Raw genomic sequence first — 24,942 nt, 5'->3', positions numbered from 1 at the left:
AAAAAAAAAAGGAAAACACACACACGTGGATTTTGGAAACGATTAAGCAGTGCACAGTCGTTTGTCCCATATGGTAACCTCATATTTTTTTTTGCAAAAGTCAGTAAAGAATATTATTGTTGAATAAGAACTAATGCATAATTTATTATTTTTGGAGATTCATGAGAAGTGGGTCAGATGTGATATCGTGCACACTTTTGGAAGATAAACAACATAATTCTTGCGCTAATTAGGGAGCAAATTCACCTTCATGCAACAGTCTACAGTCTTTTTTAGAAACTGATCTGTGATATTTCTTTCCATAGAACTGAATAGATTTAAACTGTTTTATTATAATCTTTGAAAAAAAATATCATCTCTGTGTAGTTATTATCTGCTTAGTTATTGGGTTTGTATTGCAAATTATGCATCACTCTGGAGCTGCTTGAAACACTGCATTACTTCATAAGATTAGAGAGAATGGAGTCATACTGAGTAGGGAAGATGTAATGGGGAAAAATATGGAGTCATGGGGCAGAGGCACACTCACAGCAGTCTCTTAAAAAAAGCTCCTCTGACTGCCAGTCTTAACCCACCTTTGTCTGTCCCATGCAAGCTGTGGCCCACCCTCACAGCATGTCATAGTAATGAATCAAAACTGTTATTTTTGCTAATGGAGTCTATCCCCTTATCCCCTCTGGCACTTTACCAACTGTGCCATGCTGTTAGACAACGGGTTAAAACCCAGCCTCATCCTGATGACTTATTTAAAACTCCTAATCAATAATTCAGTAAAGCTTTCACTCAGAGGGGTCCCTGTGGAGTGAGCAAGAACAGGGGAGATGAAGCTGCCCTGCTCTATAAATAAAAAGCATGTTCGGGACTGAAAATGCATAACTTTATAAATGGGAGCATCTAAGGATCACAGCTTTCTTTCACATCTGTGCAGCCAATGTGTTCACTCTGGTCACTGATGTGATCAGAGTTCTTGTTTAGTTAGGGGTTGTTGTTGTTGTTGTTGTTTTTTTTTTTGTTTGTTTGTTTGTTTGTTTGTTTTAAATATCCGATTATCGTAATCTAATATTTATTATGATATTTTGTAATATTAATGTTATTATTAGACAAAATTCACATTGCTTTACTCCTGGATTTATCCACCTTAATTTATCCTTTATTGATCACATGTTTTCATGTCACGTGATGTTTAGTGGTTATACCAGTGAGAGAGATTGAGCAACACTGACTTTATAAGTAGCAATGACTGTCATAAGATGTTATCTCTTATTAATATAATAATGTAATGTAGGTTTGTTGTATAAATAGGTTTGAGATGTACTGTAGCTGTAGTCATTGTACATGCATATATGATGCTTTCTTATACATTTTTATCTAATATATCTAATTGTCATCATGTGTTATACCTGCGATAATGTGCCAGCCAATATCATAGGAGATTTCTTATATAAATTGATTTGAGCTGAATTGTATTGTAAAAGTGCAAGACTTTGTCATCATGTCATATTATTGCCGTATTTGATCTCATATCGGATCGTATCTCATTCTTACTCCCTTTGTGTAGATTTTGTAGGCTGTGTCGCTTTTTACATCAAGGTTGACGACTCCAACCAACATGAGGAGTTTTTGAGAGCGGGACATTTTTAAGTACAGACACCTTAATGTGTTTTGTGTTTCTTCTGCAATTCTCCTAATGACATGTCAGTGCAGTGCTTTCCCAGTGTAACTCAGGAGACTATACTGACAAGCTTTCTCATAGAGGGAGGGTATTTTTATAGGTGGGCTATGCAAAGGTTATTGGTGTGATGATCAGCACTACTCGAGGAATACTCTTTGGGTGGAGGCAGATGATTTACAAGAGACAAGTTTTCATTATTAGTGTGAATTCATTAACATCCAGTGTCTTCTTTGTGAACTTGCCTGTCATACAGTGATGGAGTTGAGGTTGGCTGGCTAAACCTGATAGAGTTTGACTTTGTTTTCTATTAATGAGTTTATAGCTTGTGTCAGTTTTCTAATAGTGCCTGAATTCACTGTCTGAAGAAAAAGAAGATGTCAGATAATGGTTAAGGGTCAATGATCTGCAGAGCCAGGAGACAGAGGTGTGCTTCAGGTACTATGGACCCCATACTGTCTGTAAATTTTACTATGCACAACCCAGACACCACACTCAGCCATAGCACATGGTCCCAGCAGGGCCCTGTCTGCTTGCGTCAGGCAGGAGGAAAACTGGTATGGTCCTAGAACTCCTCATACAGTACATGTCAGATAAATTAATCAAACGTGTTACAGTCCACTGAGACACCTCATTCAGCATAAGCAGTCAGCCATAGCAAACAGACACACAATGAAAAGCCGTGAGACATACAGTGCAGTGAAAAAGTATTTGCACTCTTCCTGATTCCTTAGTGGGTTTTTTATTTTTATATTTGTCACACTTACATGTTTCGGATCATCAAGCCGTAATTAATAATACACAAAGATAACCTGAAATACAAAAGGCAAGATATGATATGAATATGGCAATAATATGATATGATGACACAGTTTTGCACCTTTACAATATAATTCAGTGTTTACATGGCTCAAATCAATTTATTTATATAAGAAATCTCCTATGATGATTTCATTCAATAAAGGAAAAAGCTATCTAAATCTGCCTGCCCCTATGTGAAAAAGTAATTGGCTCCTATACCTAAAAACTGGTTGTGCTACTCTTATCAGCAAGACCTGCAAATCAAGTATTTGTGATAACTTCCAGTGAGTCATTCATGTCAATGTGGAGGAATTTTGTTCCACCCTTCTTGTTGTGCAGCGTTTTTTTTTTTTTTTTTTTTTTTGTTTGTTTGGTTTTTTTTTTTGGTTTTTTTGTTTTTGTTTTTTTTAACATGAATGCCCTGTGCAAACTCATGCAGAAGCAACATTTGACCAAGTCGTCCCAAAAATCGTAATTTTCCGGGGGGGGGTTAGCCATGCAGAGGTGGACGTGCTGATGTGTTTCAGATTGTCCTGCCACATAACCCAAGCTTCAGGGCACAAACTGATGACTGGACACTCTCCATCAGGGTTATAGAGAGAATTATAACCCTGCAATTATAATTATATACAGAATTATAGATTCCATCTATTATAACAAGTCATCCATGTCCTGAAGCAGTGAGGCATCCCCAGACCATCACACTACCACCACCATGTTTGACTGTTGGTATGATGTTCTTTTTATAATATTTAGTGTTAGTTTTACATGAATTGCTGTTTTTTCAAGGCAATATGTATGACATGTGCCCTTGATGTAATTTTGGTAGTGCAGTCACTCCAAGGAAAGTTCATCACTGTTCCACAGTTTCTCCATTTGTGGATGGATGTAGATGGATCTCACTGTGGTTCACTTCATTTCCATATTGATACATGTCAGTGACTTTGTTTCCTTTTCTTTCGTTTGTAGCAAGATGTGTTGCTTTTTGAGATCTTTTGCCCTGCTTCACTTTGTCAGACAGGTTCTATTTAGGGGATTCTTTGATTAAACTAGTTTTCAGTAATCAGGTGTGAATTTAACTTTTATAAATAAAAGTGTGTTTATTTATAATTAATTTGTGATTTAAGAAATGCAGTAAATACTTTTTTCACACAGGACTGGGTAGCTTTGAATAGTTTTTGTCCCCTAATAAATGAAATTATTATCCAAAAATCAAATTTGGTATTTACACAGGTTAACCTTGTCTAATATCTGAACATGATCTGATGATGATCTGTGTGAGAAATATGCATAAAACATAAGACATGAGGCTGATACTTTTTCACAGGACTGTATATGCTTACCGTATCTACAGAGAGTATTAAAAAAAGTAGCATTACTGTTTATCTCTTCCTTTTGTCTCCCATAATGATCATAAAACAGTATGATTGTGTTCTCTATTTATTTTGCATACAGTGGAAAAGAAGCTTACGTTAAGCAGTTATAGCTTTGCTCTTGTATCTGGGATCAACTCAGGCTAAATGCATTTTGCGCTTTTTAGGTTTGCTGGCCAGAGTTTTGGCTCAAAGTTTGAAATTCCTCTGTGTAGAAGCCCGTGACCCCAGCGAGTCACCGAAAGACACTAGACAAAGAGCAGTGGTCTTGCCAAATTTTGAAAGGGGTCTCTTGGACCCGCAGAGATGAACATCCTGCAGTGAGGAGAACATTCTTAGTTGGATTAGAGGCATGTTTGTTTACCAAGGTGGATGTGCTGCTCCAAGAGGAGAGAAGAAAATATTAGGAAAGGAAGAGGAAGCTGTATAAGCAGTTTATGCAACAATCATATGATATGAAAAGACCCGTACAGTGTTGTATCAAAGGGCTGAATATTCAGGCTGACGTGGGCAGAATCGTGTAGCAAACTAGATCTTCCTTGCAGCTACTAGAGAATTTTTAAATGGCTTCTCTGTTAATAATATTTTCTAATTCAAAACTATATTCAACTAAAAATGCACAACTATAAATGACCTTTGCATTATTATTCTGCTTATCAGTACATTTCTACAGTTCTTTTGAGCAGAAAGAAAATAATCCAGCAACTCTCAGCTTATGCAACAGAGACTCTCATACTCCTAAAAATATCAGTGCTTATCTGTGTCACGTGTAGCTTAAAAAAAAAATATAGTGCAGCAAAAATGAATGTTAATTTTGAAGAAATACATCCATGTGCATTTGATGTTTTGGGGTCTCAGAGTCAGATCTTACATATTAGAGTACAGGCTATTTTGACACACAGGTATATTCTAATCTATTCAACATTTAGGAGCCTAAAGAAGAGGCTACTATAGTTGATCATACTTTATTCTCCTTTACAGTTTTGTACTTATATTGTGAATGAGAGAAGACAGAACAAACACCAAAGCTAGACCATCACCCCCTCCCAGCTTTTTACATGTAGGTGAACCCACATACATGCACATGCTATTGTTCCCTGCTGGGTGCACTGTAGGGAAAATGCTAGTGAAAGCTTGTGGTGGCCCCTGACACACACTCCTCACACCCGCATCTCCTTTTCCCATTTTTGAAGACTTTTCTCTTCTTTATATTTTTATAAATCTGTATGTGGGAGCAGGCATGGAAGAAAGTTTGAAAAGAAAAGACAAGCTGCCACCATCTGCCAAAAATTACAAATGTTGCCTTTCCTTTGCTCCTGCTTCTCTTTCCTTCCTACTTCCCTCCACCCTCTTCTTTGGCTCATACTTGTCCTTTTTTGTTCCACTGAGGGACAGATCATCTCTCCATTGTTCAGCTGGTACTAGTGAGAGTAAACTGACTGGCAGCAGAGAGAGGAGGTGTGTTAAAGTGTGTGTTTCTGCGGGGGGTTTTGTGTCTGGCTGAGGAAGCCACGCCTCCTCTGAGCTGATTCCAGTCATCAGTACTATAATGAGGTGCACACGACGCTCCCTGCCTGCCTGCCCGCCTGCCAGTGTGACAAACTGTCACCATCCTGGAGGACAAACTCGCACGCTTTCACGTACACTCACTCATTGATGGGACAGCAGCCCGTCTCCTCACACATGCTCATGCAGACACACAGACTCGTATAGTCCTGGCAAAGAGAGGAGAAAAGAAGGAAGAATAAGAAGGATTTCACATCTCTTATTGCGTCCTCTCTATGTGGTGCTGATTTTGGGTGCTGAACAGAAGAAACAAGCCCACCACTCGTGCGCGCGCACACACCTCTACCCCCGCAGCCACGGACTCTTGGATTAGTCTGCCCTGGTGTGGAGTGTGGGAGCGGCGGAGCGGACCAACATGGGGAACCAAGCAGGGAGGCAGGAGGAAACGGAGTCAGGTCTGCTTCTTGTATCGTGGTTTACCTCAGCATCACATCTTTGTGTTTCGTTTGTCTTCTCAGTTAAAAAAAAAAAACAAACCAAGAAAGATGGACTATTTCTAAATACTTTTTGCAATATGTAAGTACATTTAACAGACAAGTCCTGATTAATGAGTGCTGACTGTAGCGCTGGCTGAATGTGGCCTGGAGCTACAGAAGCTGTTTAAGCGTGTTACAAGTTTGTTGCTGCTTTCTTCTTCTACGTTATGTCTGTGTGGTTTTGGATCTGGTGTGTTTCTGCATTTAGTCAGACAGCACAGATCTGTGTTTGTATATATGCGAAGGGCAAGTACCGAGTTAGGTTTGCCTGTCAGTAAGCATGAGGGAACCTGCCAGAGGAGATCATTACGCTCACATCCCCGAGTTCATTGTGCCACTGTAAGATTCCTATTTCAGTCCCTCTGAACTGCTCTCAGCAGCACTTTGTGCTGATCTTCAGACAACCAGGACATTTCACATCTTAAGCTTTCAACATTTCTGTAACAAAATTAGCATAGCATCTTATGTGCAGAGCCTCTTAATATAAAATATTAAACAAAGACATTAATCACATCTTTATTCGCTTATGTGATTATATTTGCAAGTTTAGACATGGCTCTGCAGAGACCCAAGTCATTGACACGCACTCTCTCACACACACACACACACATACAGTATTTTATCAGTCGTGGGCGTAAGCTGCATCATTTCATAGCAGTGGCATGTGTTGTTGGATGATAAAGCACAGAAGGCTCAGATTGGAAGGCAGTGGTTGCAGGCTGCAGCTTGCTTGACAAGATTAGGTCTTTCCAGTGTACATACCGCATGGAGCACACAGTTAATGCATTATACACAAAAGATTGCTGATACTGAATTTAAAAGCAGAACTAAGAAATTAATGTTACCTTTGATCTCACAAAATGTTACCTGTTTACTAAGCAACATGTGGGTGCAAAGTACAGTTTTACAGGTAGTGTAGAAGTATGCGTGGTGGAAATGAATTAGAGTGAACTGGTAATATGGAGTAATAATCAATTATTCTCTTTTAGTTAAGAGAAGTGCTTAAACGATGCAGTTACTAAATGCAGTATGTACTCGATGATGATTGGTCCAGCGTCCCACATGAACCTACATTATGAAATTAAACATTCCTTCAGCTATATTAGCTATTGAAGGGCCTATTTTTATTAACTACCCACACTGAGCTATTATCACAAATGAAATATTGAAATATTTTTATTATGCCTTTTCTTGACATCAAGATATGCCAAAAGCTATAAGGCAAATGATGCACAGAAAAAAAAGATACTTAGGCCTTAATAAAGTCACCAGTCACCATCTGCTAAACAACAATATGTTGATGGACAAAAACAGTGAAGTTTGTAATTCCTCCATTAGCTTTCTGATACACCCTGACAGTTAGGCCAGATGAGGTTTGTCAGACTGGGATTTTAAAAAGCGAATAACCGCTCTGGTGCCTGAAGAATGGAAAGAAATGTGGGAACAGGAGGAACTTGTTCTGATTTGATTGATGGTGTTATCTCTCAAGTGGAAGTCTAAGGAGTGAGCTGTCTGCTGCAGTGATAAGCGGGTCGTTATCACGAGCAAACCACACTGATGGCTACTACTGCAACAAGGCTTCCTCTCTCCTGACCAGGAGAGCAGCCAAACCTGTGGTCAGCGAGCTGTCGGCTGTTGATGAATCATCTGTGAAATATGGTCCAATAACAGTGGGTCTATTTTTGGGCCTACAACTCAATAAATTATACATGTTTGGGGCTCAGGAATTGTTTAAAAAAAGGTTAAAACATGTTTGTGTAATGAGGTCAAATAGATTGTTGTGATTTTCATATGGTCAAAAATGGGAATTTCACACATTTGTGGTCTCTGCAGAATTTTGATTGGAATGCTTGGAGGTAGCTGTAATGTGTGAGGACATGGCCAAAAATGTAGAGGAGCCTAATATTTATGTGGCATTTTGGCATGTTGTCATTACAATAACACTGTTCTTTCTGTCCACACTCAGTGTATTAGTGGTACAGCAACATCAGGGCTCTTATGTTTAATTTGGAATGACTTAAAACACCAATCGAAATGCCGTTACCTTTAGCTGTCTACAGTGTATGTGTGGATAAATAGACTTGTTTCAGTATTGAAAATTTCTTTTCTTGTTTTCACACATTTTTTTTGTATGTTTGTGTGTGAGTCTTTGTGAACTGACACAGAAGATGTATTTTCGTATATTTAAGTAGAAGAACGCTCCATGGACTCAAGTTTTTAGGATTCACACAGCTTTACTCGGTTTCATTTCAGACTTTCGCTCCAAGTCAAAGAATGTGGAAGGGCACGGAATAACGTGCCATGTGAATGGCATATCAGAGTAAATTGACGCAGAGCAGGGATTTACGATGAGGAAGCACATTTGTCCAACTTCTGATAGTCAGGACACCGTGAGGAAGTTACACTGTGAGGAAGTTACACCAGTCACATTTTCCGTGGCAGCTGGCAATTGGTACAGTAAATACACCATCCATGCTGTAGTACTTTGTGTTTGCAACGGGACGTGTGTGCTGTCTAAATGTCCTGTTTGTGTAACAGAGGCTGTAGCCTGGACATCAAAGTTGATACTTTTTTGTTGTTGTTCTTTTTGCCTTCATCCCTGAGCTTATAAAACTCCGAAATTTATGATAGAGCAACTAACAATACATATATGACACGGACACCATTACAAGAATGCTGGATCTGACATGCAAGCCACTAAGCCTGTGATTGTGTGTTCAATGCATACCAAATCAAACTTGACTTGATGTGGTTTGTATATCTGTCAGCAGCTGGCTGTGGTTCATCCTCAGTCTGGGAATGATAATCCTGGCCTTTCTGTCAATGTTAGCCCAGTTTTTGTCTTGAGAACAACAGGCCAAAGAAAGCTCACACAACTGTCACTTTGTACTGGGTGTCATCTTGTTAATAATCTCTACCCTAGTGTCCGGTCATACTAGAAAATGGAACAACAAGGATCACTCACTCGGTACCCTCAGTGGTGCTGAGAACATGGTGAGTTTGTGAGTGATTGTGCGTTGTGAGCCATGGCTAATATTGTTGTCCTTTCAGTCCCCTGGAAAATCAGCAGACTTGGTTAGAGGTAGCTCATATTTTGAATTTGCATTAGTAGTTCATTAAAGCTGAACTGTGCATAGATGTATTGCATTATTATATAAAATTAGTTTCCTTTCTTTTGATTATCCATTTAATTCTGGCCAGCCGAAACTGCCAAAGTTCCTCTGTGTAATTTAAGATTAGAAGTTGTAAAGTTGCTAATTCAGTTTCTATTTTTTTTCCTTAATAATTCCAGGATATGTTGCTTTATTGCCTTGTTGTGATTACTCCAGGAGAGCAAATCACAGATGATTAATTCAGCCCAAGTCAGTAGTAGTCATTCTAAAGGACTAACGCTCAGATGGAAATCATCAGAAGCTTAAATCAAGTAATACTCATGACAACCTATTACCCATCACACCGGCTGATCCCTTAAACTCATTAGCATGTAAAATGCCATATGATCCTTCTATGAGTCCAGTGTTAAACTATTTTCCATGCATAGAGAAATCCTCCCTCTCATTTGGCCTGCTCATGGCTTGTGCTATTGGATTTCTTTGTAGGGTATTGGCTCTATAAGTAATGTGAAGCTGAGTGGATCAGCATAAGGGCGCTGTGTTAAAAGTCTTCACATGCAGGCCAGTTGCAACGATTCAATCAAGATGATTAAAGGAGCCAAAGAACTCAGGCCAAGTGTCCCTCTTTGGCTTGCCAGCTCTCACGGTGCACCTCCCTGCTGAGTTGCAGAGGAAGCACAGAGCTGTACACTTTTTGGGCAGAAACAAGTATCTCAGCTCAGTCTGGCACACATTATGTCTTCTTCAAAGACTGGGTGGAAGGTTTGCCCGGTCAGTTGCTGGCAGAGTTGATTAACATGTCACCTGCTGGCAGGTTACACCAAGGGCGTTAGATTAATGGGGTATTTTTCTGCACTTCTGCTTACAGAGGAGACTAGGGAGGCTTGATGCTTTCCAGGAGGCTCTGTGTCTATGAGTAAATGAGCAGTTCATTGCCTTAATTTCAGCCTAGTAATAAAAGTTTGAATGGAGTCTACTTTTTACAATTGCACTGCCATAAACCTGATGGCAGAGCAGCTCGCCAACCACTTAGAAGCATTTTCTGATATTGGTTTAAAAAAACAAAAACCTCTTAAAATCTGGTGTTACAAAGTAATAATTTTAAATATTTATTGGTGTTCAAAGTAACAGTAAAAGTAACATGAACAAGGTGTTGTGTTTTGTTTTCTGGGGGGGTATCCCAAATGCAGATAACAATTCAAATAGTCTTTGTACTTGAATGCTTTTTAAGACAGGTGTTAGACTGTAGTGAGACTTGCTTGAAGGAGCTTCAATTATTTGGATATTATCAATTGTCTTATTGCATTAAATATGCTCCTTGAATGAGAGCAAGTTTAAAAAAGAGGAATTTTAAGGAATTGTTGTGAAACACATGTTTGTGCTATATTCCAAAGCATGTTTATGTTTTAAAAAAAGAATTTTAATAGTTTTTAGTGGTTGACTGGCTGTTGTAACACAGTTCAGCATCCACACTAATCTCTGCTCAGTCAGTGTGGCAGTCATGGAGCCTCAGTTTTGTCTATCTTCCTCTTTGGTAAGAAGAAAGGAATGCCTGAGTCCTGGTATCTGACTGAAGGGCGCCTGTTGACCTATTTCATGTCCTGTCAGTGGGACAACAGGAAGTCCAAACACACAGACTGTGTTTCCGTCTCTCCTTTCTTCTTCCACCTGACTGGAAAACTGCACATCACATTTCCTCAAAGCCAGAGGAGAAGACTGCTGGGTGGCAGTAAGAGATTCTCTTCCAAAGCTTGTTTATTATGGTGACGGTGCCAATGCGTCATTTCAGGTGCCAACTGTCTGACACTTGACCACCTGCAGTCATTATTTCACCATGACTCTTCACCCATGATCCTGCTGCTCTGTAAATTGAAGGCTTTGTGCATTCTGCTCACTGTGCACTCTGTCACCTCTTAGCTGGCTGGCTGTCAGGCGAGCTGCAGTTGACTGGTCAGTGCTGGACTGTGTCCATCCACACGGCTCCTACTGTGATTTGAAAGCTTATCTTCATTAGCAAAAAAAAAAAAGCCTGCACTCTGCATTAATGTGATGACTTTTTTTTTAAAGTTTGCGCTACTGGAAGTCATTCTGTTTGAGTCAGTTAGATAATTAGTTAATGTAAACAACACATTTATTTCATGTGGGCAGTCTCCACAATAACATGCATGCTGTTTTTGTAGTTGCTGTATAAACAGTGGTGGTATAGCTTGTATATGAAAATTCCAGGGCAGCTATAATCAACACGTTAATATTTGTGACAAGAGGGCTAAAACGGTTCCCGATACACTGAATATAACAGTGAAAGTGCTCTGGGAAAGATTCCCTCCTTTTTGTTCAAAGCTGGCTTTTCCCAGTAGTTTTATCTCCCTATTAATAAGAGTTGGTCTCATTGGCTGCATGCAGATTTATTCCTTTCTAGAAGAGGTACAGTCAGTATGTCATTTACCTGCCCATTCCACTCCTTTTCATCAAGTTAGTAGTTCTTCTCAGATGTAGCTATAAAAGATTCTGGATCTGAGCCAACCTACATCAAAGACTGTAATAAATTAAGGGGAAGATAACCGCTAACTATCTCTGCATTAACTTTGATTTGTGAAAGGTTTGCACTTGCACACCCACAGTGGAAATGTTATTCTTTGAAGACCCTAAAGTAAATGTAGTTCTTGCACATTAATAGAGTAATTAGAAGTACAAGTTTTTAATGTGCCCTGAAAACTATAAAGTCTGTGCTGTGCTTTCTCTGCAGTTCATGCCCTCAGTTAATATTACCGCTTTGACTGAACAGTCAAATTGCTGTAATGTGGTGTGTGAATTTAGTGATGGGAGGGACACCTAATTAGTGATGTTAACACACCTACTTTCTTTCTTTCATTAGTCTGTAAACTAAGTGGTATGTTTTACTCTCAGAAAACGTGATGGTTAATTTTTTTTAATAGTTCTTTTGTTTACTTTCTTGGTTCTTCAACATTTGTGAAACCCCTGTTATTTATAAGGAAATAATATTATAAGTGCCTTTTCATGTCCATGTCAACTATATTGTCTCAGTAAAAACTCTTCAGCTATCATATTTTATATCTTTAAAAAAAAAAAATACTGTCACCTGTCAGCAGTAATACCAAATGCTCAGTAACCTTAAGGAAGTTCAACCTGTTCTGTACCTGCCATAAATCCCAGACAATAAGCTGATCTCAATGCCAATCAGTAGTCTGCTACTCATCCAATTACCAAATCTCATATAGAGCATGCTATTAAAACTCTATCAGCATGTATTTCCAAGCCACTTTGTAACCACTTTCACCCCAGCTCTTACTTTCCTGAGGTCCTGGATCCTGGGGAGGTCCTGCTTCTGCTCTCCCTGCCTCTGAATTTCCATTTATCCACATAGCAGAATAGATAGCTTGTGGAACAAAACCATCACCACATATAAATTATTGCAGATGTAAATATCAGTCTTTTGTTGACTGTAATGTTTCTAACTGAAACATACTATAAGTGGTTTTAATTAATGGTAATTGGTAGAATTTGGATACATTGGAGTGCAAAGCACCTCTGATATGGAGCCTTGCATCGAAGGCTTGGTTCTGTAACTACCGGACTCTGTATACTAGTGGCTATTTAGTGTCTCTTTTTGCATGTGCTAACTGCTGGCATTGAGACTGGTGTCATTTCTCTGTGCACATGAAGCAGCTGTGGTGATGTCATGGTTAAAGAGGTGGGTGATCTAAAGATGAGTGAGTTCATGTGCTCCATCTGGGTTTTATTCACTAAGAGCAAGAAGAAAACAGAAGATGAAGGGACAGCAAATGGAAGGCTGGCCCACAGTCCCATTCTTGGCATCAGTCATTCTCAAGGAAATAGCCTGATCTTAATCACTCCAGACTCTCTCTCACATAGACCTATTTAGCCTCTCTTTATTAGCACCCATCATTAGAATATGAGTTGGTAGGTGTTTCTTTGCCTCCCACGTGTGGATGGTGCTTCGAGAAGTGCATAGTAAAATGTAGTAAACATTCAGGGTTTATTTTTATGTTAACATCTTTCATGGGACTTTAGGAGTGCTTTCTGTCCTCATTCTGTCAGTCATGGGTTCATCATCTGTGAAATGCAGACATGTAACTGTGAATGTTGATGCAGTTCTTTGGCTCTTTGTGAAGATCTGGGTCTCAGTTCACCTGACAGGATAAGAAGTTCTGCATTTATAAACTGTAGCATCTAAGGAGCTTGGAAAGAAAACCGTAGCATCCCTTCATTTGAGGCACGTGGCAGATCTTTTAAGGAGTGACAACACACAGTGTCCAGAGCCCATGCTACTATTCTTCATTTGCATAGTCTACAGTTGTCTTTCAAATCTGATTGTTTAAGGATTTTCACTGAAAACTTTGACACAGTTGATATGATTTTACCACTCTGCTTTCGAAGCAAGGCTTCTCACTGCAGGAATCTTAAACAGCTTTGTACCCCAGAAATTGTGCCAGTGTTGGCAGCTTCTGCCTACCTACCTAATTGAATGAGGGGGTAGTCTGTGTACAGAGCCTATCAATGGCACAGTATTAAAAAAAAAAAACACGGAGGTATAGGATTTCCATTCAAAACGAGTCCATTTGTTTTTTCCATTTTGTATGCGTCTTTGCTTGAAGTGTGTGCGCATGTTGCTCTGGGTGATGATCCGTCTCCTCTCACAGGATGCCTGTCTAGCCTTTGCTTTGGGGGCTTGATGATGAAGCTGCATGTATGAGAGAGAGAGAGACAGTGCTGTCTCTGTCTGTGCTCTGCTTAAACTGTTCTGTGCCTGATTGCTCCACGTGCACAGGGACCTTTGTCATCCTTTGAAACAAGCAGGCCCCTTGTGTCCGTTTTGCTGTTTGCTGATGATCTGAAAACAAACAATACAGCGTTTTCAGGCGGCACACAACTCATGCGAGGCATCAGTAAATACTCTTCATATTTGAGAGGGGTCTAGAAAGGCCTCGTGGCTGCAGCCCACATTGATGCAGTTAGGCTCTGCTGCAGTCATGAATGGTTACAGCGAGCAACAGACAGTGTCAGGCAAATGTACTGTTGTCCAAACAGAGAACAATATGTGAATAGGGTATAGTGACCATGTGCTGAATAATACAAGTATGAATGCGATGCACTGTCTGTTCAGTTAGTGTCATCACATGATGTTAACAAATTCCTGGTTCTAGCATGGGGGTATGTTGATTCTGTTAACCTCCACTTGTCAGTGTGAAGCCTGCTACATGATAATACTACAAAGAACAAGTTTATTGATGCATGAATCACAAATTATGAATCTGGACTCTGTATCATCACAGGATTTACATTTGTAGTCCAAGTGGACTCTTTTGTTTCTTTGTATTTTTCAGTTTCAAATTAAATGAGTATTTGATCCACTTTAGCTATTAAACACAATTAACAAGTTTGATCCTTGTAAATAATATTGTTTGTATTGGTTTTATGAAATTTTCAGTGGTTCTACTTATGTAGCCACTCAGTTTTGTTTGAAGGTTATAGTTATGATTTTAGCAGCTATCAGATGTAGAGGCTTAGATTTGTTTTGGCATTTAAGTCTTTATAACAATTGGTCCCCAACACAGTCTGTTAAAGTGGCCTTTTAGCTGACAAAGCGAAGGGAAAAAATTGTTTACACTTATAAATCAGTTTTGCCACTGGATAATTAAACACCGTTTCATTATATACTTCTTTGTGTGTTTTTCAGGTGCACAAACTGTCAAGAAGTCTGGAATCCCTGCTCCTAGAGAAATGCCCTCTGCCATAACAAGAGACCGCAGCTCTCTAAGGGACCAGCTGAAGAGCAATTCCACAAAGAGACTGGTTTCCAGTGCCAGCACTTCCAGCCTCTCGACCATGACAAGACAGACCCGTAATTCAGCCAAATCTCGTGCAGATGCAGAGGGCCAAGAAAAGAGTATTCTGGAAAGCCAGGTGAAGGAGCTTCTTGCTGAGGCAAAGGCTAAAGACCTAGAGATCAGCAATCTCAGGATGGAGTTGCAACGCTGTAAGGGTAAAGCCTCTTCTGCTTCCTCCTCACCCTCATCCAATTCTGTTTCACCTCAAGAACCTGCAGCCGATCGCGAGCAAGGACAGGTGGGGGAGGCCCTTGTGCTGGTTGGAGAGCTGAGGGAGAAGAATGGGAAGTTTCAGAGGGAGCTGGCAGCCCTCAGAGAGGAGAATCAGGCACTGAAGGAGAAGCTGCTTAGCTTGGAGGCATCTTCTATCTGTAGTACAAACACAAGCACTTCCTCCAAGCCTCTGGTGAATGGCCTGTCCTCAGACTCTTCAGCTCCGCAACAGCATAGTCTCCCCTCTACTGCCAGCCCACTCAAAACCTCTGGATCTTCCAGTTCTGACATCACCAAGGGGTCACCGTCACCTGACTCCTCAGAGTTTGAGAAGATCCCATCACGCTCAGAATCAGCAAGCAGTGGTGTCAGTGGGAGCACTGATCAAGCAGGCGCAGTTAACAGTGCCAGAGGTCAGGACATCTCCTTGCAGAGCCTAACCGAACAGATTCACAAGATGGAGGAGAGCCACCACAGCACATCGGAGGAACTGCAGGCAACAATACAGGAGCTGGCTGACCAGCAGCAAGTGGTGCAGGAGCTGACAGCTGAGAACGAGCGTCTGGTTGAGGAGAAACGACTCCTGCAGACCTCACTTCAACAGCAGAGAGAGCGTCTGGAGGTATTGGCCCAAAAGAATGAAACGCTCTCTGTCCGGCTTCAGGAGCAGGCTCAGGCTCAGGCCCAGAGGGAGGAGGAGCTGGGTAGCCAGAGGCCTAGACTGGTCGAACTGGAGCAGAGGTATGCTGAGCTGGTAGAGAGTTCACGCTTTGAACGGGAGAAGCTAGTAGACATCCAGCAGCAACTAACGGGCAGCTTGCGGGCCCTGGAGGAGGAGCACCAGGAGGCCCAGAGCCAGGTGCGCTGCCTCAGAGAGGAGTTAGACAGGTTGCAAGCCCAGTTGGACAGAGAGCTGGAAGCCGGAGGTCAGGCAGCTCAAGCTGCAGAAGACCAGAGGGCAACAGCTGAGGGTCTGAGACTGGAAAACAACAGGTTGAAGGCACAGGTGGACATTGAGAGGCAAAAAGTGACTGAGTTGAAGGCTATGCAAAGTGCCAGTGACAACACTGAGCTGCAGACTCTGCTGAAGACAGCCCACACTGAGAGAGACAAGCTGGGAGTGGAGCTGACAGAACTAAGACAGGAGCTGCTTCAGGCGCAGGCTGAGACTGAGCATGTGCAAGCCTCTGTGTCTAAGGTAAGAGACGGGCAAAATTGATAACATATTTTCCGTCTTGGCATTCATAATATATTTATTGCACCTTCACCAGGTCAGTTGATTAAACACATAAATGCACTATAAAGAAAATATGCTTGACATTTTGGAAACTATTCATATCTTGGCTCTCTGTAGTTAGTACACTCAGTGGAAGCAACCGAGTGGCATGTGAGCAGTAAGAACTTCATTTATGATGTTTCCTTATGAACAAATTTGACTGAGAAATGGGTGTATGCTAATTCCTAAAACAAAAATAATAGTGTATAAAAACAAATTGGAAGACTCTGTGTGTGTGAATGAATGAATACTCTGATCTGATGCATACATACATGTTTTTAGACTGGGGAAACTGCTTACATAGATGTAATAATGTAAATAAAATATGACAAACCACGTATACTGTCGAACATGCCATCCACCACAGGTGTAGCTGCTTATGTCGTGGTTGCTAGGTAACAGAAACCACACGTCGTAGGCTAGACCGTCCAATTTAACAGCCTTGCCCTTCCAACCTACGCGGCCTACATAGACCGGGAAGGCCAGGTCCTTCGAAGGATGTAGCCCCTGAATTTGGGCACAGTCTATGATCCAGTTCACAAATTTAATTTCACTTTATATAACATGTTACAGATGTTTTAAAAAAAAATACAAGTAATCAACCAAGTGCTTTTAATTATGTTTGATTTATTAAGCCGAAGAATTGCAGTTGTATAACAAGTTCTCCTTAATAAACGTATTAAAATTCAACGCTGATCATTTCAACCACCGTACAGTTTTAGTATGGATCCTGTGGACTGTTTTTAAAGTGGTCCTGTGATGTAAATTATGACTTGCTGTGACCAAAACAGCAATTTGTTCATCCGCTCTTACTGTAAGTTGTGTATAGAATTGCAAAACACAGCAGCCATAGTTGTCCGTAATATCTTATAATCTTGTGCATATATTGTACTTGAGAAGTACAGAACTTCTTATTGCTATAAATTTGTTTTGCTTTCATAATTAAGAGTCTTGAATCTTAATGATTAAAAATTTGACTGAAAGGAAAAGCCATGTGATTTTTCTCTTGAGTGTGACTGAGGACAAACTTCTCTCACACTGGTGTGAACATGACCGTTAAATTGGTACTGAGTACCTCACCACTGCAATGCATGAACTCAATGCCACTTAAATGATTTTCATATGTTTCCTCAGTATTCATTTTGGTTTTCCCCTACAACACCACACATCCGAGAACCGCTGAGGCAGTATGAGTTAGGGGTCATGTTGGCGGTTGTTGTTCCAAAGCGAAATGTGTCACCATCAGCTTAGTGATGTCGTCATTACTGGGCTGTGACTGTGGTGCCAACAGTAGGGTGGACCCTCAGAGTCACATAACTCTCCTCAGGCACGTGGGTGTCAGGGTGTGACCACTCCATAAGTTCACTTACAAACATCTTGATCTATTAGAGCCACGTGGTGTCAGTTGGAGGGTGTCCTGCGTGACTACATCACTGTCTCGTTTTAGTATCTTGTTCTGTCAAAGACTGACTTTACAAAGTCATTTCTCAAAGCAGCAATCATAGTAGAACTTTGACTAAAGCTTTCAGTGGAGCAAAAAACACCATGATGTAGTCAGAACTAGTCAGAGTTGGTGCCATCTTTCATGTCACTCATTTCGCTGAATGCCAAATTATTGATGAAAGACACAACTTTATTGTTTGTTTTATTAATCACAACGATTGAGGAGTTGTGGTAAAAAAAAATGAAGCAAGTACCTTTTATTTAATATCCTGAGATATATACAGTGAAATCCATTATTATTCTTTCTTTAACCAAAGGCAACTTAACCACATGTCTGTTTTGCACAATGATGTCTTAAAGTCACTGTAAGCTCTTGTATGTTTACATGTACACAGGTGGAGGCAAAATGTCAGCAGCTTCAGGAGCGGGCTGAAAAGAGAGAACTGGAGCTATGTAACCAAGTGGCTTCCCTGGAGGAAGCGGGAATCCAGGGTGAGAACCAGGTGAAGGAGATGAAGGAGACCATATTTGAGCTGGAGGACCAGGTGGAGCAGCAGAGGGCTGTTAACTGTCACACCAACCAGGCTGTCCTGGACATGGAAAGTAAGTTAATATAAATAGGGGTTCAGGTCCCTGCTATTCTCTAATGTTTTGTGGAGTCATAACTTGAAGTCCTCATAAATGCTCATAAAATATTAGAAACGTGTCCACAGTGGTGAAACATCACATCTTTAAACAGTTTTAACAAACACTGAGCTTTAGATTCATAAAGGTAAGATTTATTGAATGAGCGCTGGAATAGACTGCATTAATGAAAGCTCATAAACTAGCAACTGAGAGTGTATAAAAGCGCCATGCAATGTGAGTTCATGCTGTAACTCATCTGTCATTGACTTTGCATTACTGCAGCTGGCTCATTCCATATAGCTGGACACACTGTGTTTTGACAGACTTCTACAAATTCTGGATTTAGTCTGATATTGCTATTGCTAGACACCACTACTTATACAATAGATGTTAAGCTGTAAGTTGGTTGCGCTCCACAATACTGAAAACTGTGCTGCTCATAGTGAATGCTTATTTATTAAACCTACGGTAAGCTAGACCTCAGCGATGGTAGTGTTTAGGCAGAAGTTCTCAAAGACCTTGAATTTACCATTGCAGATCTGGTCAAAAAGCTGGAGGAGCAGAAGGCTGAAGCAGAGCGGCAACTGAAAGTTATGAGTAGACAAATGAAGGTAAGAAGTGTGCAGACCTGATGTACTGAGTTTTAAAAGTTCACATCTTGGTAGCTCTCTAATTATGTGGCATGTAATGTGACACGCTCAGAGGACAGCCCTTTTGTTTAGTGTATACCATATAACATCTTTCGTTTACAGTATGTTGTTTCTCTTTCATTTTTAAGCCATGCAAGCATCCATATTATTGTGATAATTGTCACAGAGTTATGCACTTACAGCTTAGTTCACATAACCGTAGCCATTCTTTTACAGTTGTTCTTGAATTCCTACAAGGAAGAAATTTTTGGTGGAGTGACACATTAAGTTCATGGTGATGTTTTCAGTTTTTCCTTGTGTTTTTTTTTTTTTTTTGTTTTTGTTTTTTTTGCCAAAGAGACCAATAAGTCTTCTTTCCACTAAACATTGTTCCAGTAGCATTTTAGAATATGCAGATGGGGTCCTGACACAGGCAGCTTCTTCCATCAGTTTAGTTTTAATGAACTGGTTCTTGTATAGTACAGCATTTCTACTGTAGTTGAGCACTCAGTGCACTTTCTACAACATGTCTCATTCACATGCTTTCACACAAATTCATGAAAACTTCCAATTAGCAGACCTGTACTGTCTCCTGAGCTACAGCCACCAACGCTTTAAAATGGACATTTATAGATTTAAAAAAGACATCAAGTGTGGCAGATCAAGACTTGGTGGATCTAATGGTGATAATTATTATCGTAATCTTCAGCTTGTGCTGTGTGGCTGCTGATTGTTGGTGGTCTTACAAAATACTAAAACTGTTGAAATTTTTATCAAATCCTGAGGAAAGTCGGTGTTCTAGTAGAAAACAAAATTTGGTGTAATGCAGAGACTACATAAACAAAAAACCCCAAAATCTATAAAGTACAAATTTGATTGATATTGATGATGATAATGATGATAATAATAATAACAATGATAATAATGGTGATGATGATAATGATAATGATAAGAAATAATAACAATAACAATACATTTTTCTATAAAAGTGCCTTTCAAGACACCCATGGACACTTAACAATAGAATAAAACGCATAATAGAACAATGACAAAATGAAGAACAATTTAAAAAATAAAAAAAAACACATGATAAAATAAACAGTAAGTTCACAGTGAATATGCAGATTTGAAAAGATAGGTTTTGAGTTGGGATTTAAACTGGGGGAGAAAACCAGTGTTTCTTATATCTGGGGGTAGAGAGTTCCACAGCCTGGGAGCAGAGCAACTGAAAGCTCTGCTTCCCATAGTGCAGAGGCAGAAAGAAGGCACAGCAAGCTGGATAGAAGAAGATCGAAGTGAGCAGGCAGAAGAGGTAGTGCTTAACAGGTCAGAAAGGTTGGGAGGATCAAGGTTATGAAGGGCCTTGAAGGTAAGCAGAAGAAGATTGTATACTATTCGGAATTTCATAGGGAGCCAGTGAAGTTCCTGAAGGTTAGGGTTTGTGTGCTGGTCGGAGGGGGGTTCTGTGTTCTGGTCCGGAGTTTTGAACCAGTTGAAGCTTATGGAGGGATTTTTGGGGGAGACCATCCAAGAGAGAATTACAATAGTCAATGCCAGAGGTAACGAGATTGTGGACAAGACAGACTATGGACGCAGACTGGGTGGAAAGAGAAGGACGTAACCGGTTAATGTTGCGTAGACGGAAATGGGCAGAACGGGTGAGATCATTGATGTGAGATTTAGTGGATAGTGAGCTGTCTAAGATGACACCAAGGCTCTTAACCTGAAGTGAAGGGAAATCTGTGGAGTTATCAATAGTGAGAGTGAAATGATTTGCCTTTAGTAGGGTTGGATTTAGTGCCGATAAGGATTTCAGTTTTATCCTCATTGAGCTCAAGAAAATTAGAGTGGAGCCAGGATTTTAACTCTGAGCATTCTGTAAGAGAAGAAGGTGGGAAGGAGGAATCAGGCCTGCAGGAGAGTTATAACTGGGTGTCATTAACTGGGTGCTTAGATGTTTTTGATTTCTACCTCAGTGGTAAGGGAAGTCCTATTTTATTTTTTATTTTTTCCCCAGTGTTTGTTCCCGGGAGGAAGCCAAAAAGTTGTTGTGTCTACCTTTTGATTTTTGATGTTGAGATCAGAGATCAGATTTTTTTTTTCCTTTTTTTTATGTCTTGAAGTGAATTTTCATACTCAATTCTAGTTTGAAATAACTAAGCAAAATTTCACTGATGCGTTGTTAGTTTTTCCAGTAATTGGTGGATTGAATATTCACAAGAATATAAAAAATGCATGTAATATCTCGTTTCCTTTCATATAAGGACCAGTCATTCTTCCATTTCAACTAAATTCAAATGTCTTTGAGTCATTTTCTGTCAGAATGAATAACATGTATATGATTCTGCATGTTTGTGCCTTCAGGATGAAAAGGAGGAGTGGCGTCGTTTTCAGGCAGACCTCCAGACGGCTGTGGTCGTAGCGAATGATATCAAGGTGGAAGCTCAACAGGAGCTGCGCACACTCAGGAGGGAGCTGCAGGAGGAGCAGGATCGTAATGCAAAGCTTTCTGCAGACCTTGAGGCCCTGCAGGGAGTCAGGTACTATCTTCCCCATATTTTTCAGTTCCTCTCCCTCCACCAGTTTCCCCTTTTTTAGCATTGGGCTGCAGTTCTTTTCTCCCTGTACAAATGTAGTTATGATATACCTGCCAGAGTCCTGCCATATCTCTTATTACCTGTGTTTTATACATGCTTAATGAATAAGAATACCACCCAATAATCTATTTAGACATATCTACATTTAGTATAGATACAATTTAGTTTATGATGTTTCACAAGATCCAAACCTTGATGCTTTTGAGTCTAGGTTCCCGGGATTTGGCAGACTCTGTTGGTAAATGAGCCGTCTCCTGTGGTATTTCCCTCTGTGTATTCTATTCCTTTTAAGCTGCTGCCCTCTCCGTCTCCCTCTTCCACACTTACCCTCTGGTAACGTTTATTCCTGACGCTCAAAATGCAGCAAACTTCAGCAGTATTGATAGGACAATATGAATAATATAAAATTTTATTTTTTTTAATAAATGGTGGCAGATCTGCTTCATGGTCAGAGCAGAATCTGTGATTAGTTTTTTACAGCAAATGTCCCACACCAATCTGTCACACTATTCAAGACTTCACATAGTGCGATCGGAATATGTCAGTGCAGCATTGTTGTTGATGAGCATTGCGTTGGATCGTGTGTTGTTATACAAGTGTGTTTTAGTGTGCATATACCATAGTGTTTTTGACAGTCTTGTCTTCTTTCATTATCAAGCCAGGTCAAATACTTCTGTGGCAAAGTCTGCTTAGATTTGTGACTGTACAGCGCTCTCTTTATATTTGTGGCTGGCCATGGTATAATCCTTTCAGGTAGCGAAACAAATTTTTATTAATTTAATTAATTTATATTTAAAAAAAACTATTTTATTACTATTAATTATTAAACTGCTCACCAGTAGTTTTACCACTTAAGAAACCGTAATATTTGGTTTAAAAACCAGATATGTCTTTTCTTCAGATTTCATGCAGTACTTCAGAATATAGTAGTGGCTTTAGACCACGGCTAAATCAGCAAACTCTCCCCGAGATTAGCTGTTACGCTGCGTCCGCTCCCCACCTCCAGCAGTTCCCTGTGATGACTCTATCAAAGAAGTCCCTCTGACAAGCCTCCCTGTGTAAAGCCCAGGTGAGTTTCCTGCCCTGCAGTGCTCTCTCAGCCAGCCTGCCTCTCCCTGCCCTGTGTGCTGCTGATGCTCACTGACCTTCCTATCTATGTTTGGCTTCGTGTTGCCGCTTCAGCCTGTCTGACTCTGTCTGTCTTTCTGTGTGCTGGCTGACTGCACCCTCAGGGGTATCATGCCCTTTTTGGTTTGCTTTGCCTGATTTCTTTTTTCTTTTTTTCAACCTTTGGTTCGAGTAGATGTATCTGGTGCCACCTGCTGTCCTTTAAATGAATAACACTCTTAATTGTTTTTTGGTTGTATAGCAGGATGGTCTGCACGGCATGACTGGATTAAACTCATGCAATGCATCATCTGCTGCAGATACATTTCATCACAGGGTGATTTTATTGAAATTTGATTCTGAGTGACTGTATTAATCCTTTGAGGTATGCATGGAGCAGAGATTTTAGAAGTCTGCAAGCACCCACAGGTCTGGCTTTGAAAATAATAATGCTGAGAAGAAAACAAGGTCATTGTGTAAACATTAGCTGTTACACTGCAGTTCATGTCCTTTCTTCTTTTCTCTCCAGAATAAGTTCCGGGGCCACTTTTGAGACCAAGACGGCAGTAGAAGGGCACTAAAGAAGCGTCTCTCACCTCAGCACCACGTGAAGACAGTGTTATTGTTGCACTTAATATGACATTAAACATGTAATGTGGTAAAATAGTTTAATTGTAAGCCACTGTGACCTCTGTAACCACAGACGAATTCTTGTGACACAGAACGGCTTCTATCTCTCTTCATGTCTTCATGACCTTTTAAAAATACTGTATTTTTGTTTCTCAATAAAATGTACCCTTTATTTTTGTGATTCTCTTGTGTTTGAGATTCCAGGAGTGAGAGACTTATATTTTTTGTTTGTTTGTTTATAATAATGTGTGAAGCTGCTTTGTGCCTTTCAGAAAGTTGAACAGATGAAGTGTTACAGAAAGAACACTGAAAAAACTGGTAGCGGTATGAAAATATGGGTAAATGTTCAGAGAGTAGCAAAGCTCAGAGACTTGCGTTTCCCAAACACTGCCAGAACAAAGACAAACTCATAACATCAGAAAATACACATCGCAAGGCCAAAGCAAAAAAACAGAACAAAAGTCCAGTGATATTCATACAGTATATAGTTCTGGACCTAATATTATTCTGCTTACTAGCTCTATATTAGTCAGATTGTTGTCACTTGTTTACTTGACTCTTGATTCCTCTGATTGGTCTAAAATGCAGTTTCCTATTTAGCCATTTGATGGCACTGTAGAACACATAATAACTTTAAATCTCTGTCATCTCAGCACACAGGTATCCTCTGCACTGTTTCTATTTGCCTGTTTTTAATGATAGCGATATTTCTTCTAAATGTCTTCTTAATATTATACTGCCAACATTGGAACTGCCACAAACGCAAACAGCTGTTCCTCCAAGCCACTTTTTGCTCTACTGAAACATGCCATTTTAACCCTTAGACCAAGAAGACTGTGTTACATGTTCCTAAAATGATTGTTTTATTTCACACAAGAAACCACTTTTAAATTATGAGCTGAACTCATTTTCTTTAATTCAACTTTTTAGCTGCATAAGATGATGTAGAATTAAACACACACTTTTTATCTGAGCCTCTGAGGTTACTCTAAAAAAAAAAAAAAAAAAAAGTTATAATGGGACTCTGAGATTTCTTTAACATCCTTCTTAATGTGTCACTCAAGTACTGTGATATAATTTTGAAAGGTTTATTTCATTGTTCAACAAAAACTTCAATAGAATATTGCATACTGTGGTAGTATACGGTCATACGGTTGCAGGATCTCAGGTTACAATTTTTAAAAGCCATATTTTAATCCCAAGGTAAAGGTACTGGTGCTCAAAATGTAAGCATTTGGATTCACTCAAGAAACCCGACCTTCTAAAGAAAGATGAGCTACTAACAATGTGATGGATCATTTTCTTTCGATGAACAATTTATGAATGTCCTGTTAATTTATTCTGCCTACAAAGACTCGTGACTGGTTTTATGCTTGTGAACTTAGACGTGTATTATTATGTCTGACTGCTGTTCATCAGGCAAATGAATAAATTAAATGACACCAGTATAACTGCAGTCGTCTTTCTCTGTCAGTCTACTTTTTTTTTTTTTGAAAGTGAGTTAAGAACTTGTTTGTCATTTCTGTCTCCTCTTGTCTGTAAAGAGGCTGCA

At 39.9% G+C, this 24,942-nt stretch overlaps 1 protein-coding gene and 1 long non-coding RNA gene across 14 annotated transcripts in view; one reads left to right on the top strand and one right to left on the bottom strand.

Annotated features, from left to right (window-relative positions):
- Positions 1 to 24,942, bottom strand: part of LOC143420773 (uncharacterized) — a 69,636-nt gene that overhangs the window by 5,730 nt on the left and 38,964 nt on the right. Inside the window, exon 3 of one of the 2 annotated variants that reach the window (XR_013100505.1) lies at positions 13,764 to 13,871. The exons of the other annotated variant lie outside the window; for it this stretch is intronic. This is a non-coding gene — a long non-coding RNA (uncharacterized LOC143420773). Of the gene's footprint in view, positions 1 to 13,763; positions 13,872 to 24,942 lie in introns of those variants that run through there. 2 annotated transcript variants of the gene reach the window in all.
- Positions 1 to 24,942, top strand: part of specc1 (sperm antigen with calponin homology and coiled-coil domains 1) — an 84,760-nt gene that overhangs the window by 21,767 nt on the left and 38,051 nt on the right. For 6 of the 12 annotated variants that reach the window (XM_012920811.4, XM_004557403.4, XM_076888978.1 and 3 more), the window contains exons 4-7: positions 14,718 to 16,279; positions 18,196 to 18,403; positions 18,965 to 19,038; positions 21,421 to 21,596. In XM_012920811.4, the coding sequence (XP_012776265.1) occupies positions 14,718 to 16,279; positions 18,196 to 18,403; positions 18,965 to 19,038; positions 21,421 to 21,596 (2,020 nt within the window). The other 6 variants (XR_002721187.3, XR_013100504.1, XM_023152782.3 and 3 more) reach the window with 6 other exon arrangements.

Source organism: Maylandia zebra, linkage group LG10 (genome assembly GCF_041146795.1).
Source record: "Maylandia zebra isolate NMK-2024a linkage group LG10, Mzebra_GT3a, whole genome shotgun sequence".
Classification (NCBI taxonomy): Eukaryota; Metazoa; Chordata; class Actinopteri; order Cichliformes; family Cichlidae; genus Maylandia; species Maylandia zebra.
Note: the sequence above shows the minus strand (reverse complement) of the source record. Positions and strands in the feature narration are given on the sequence as shown.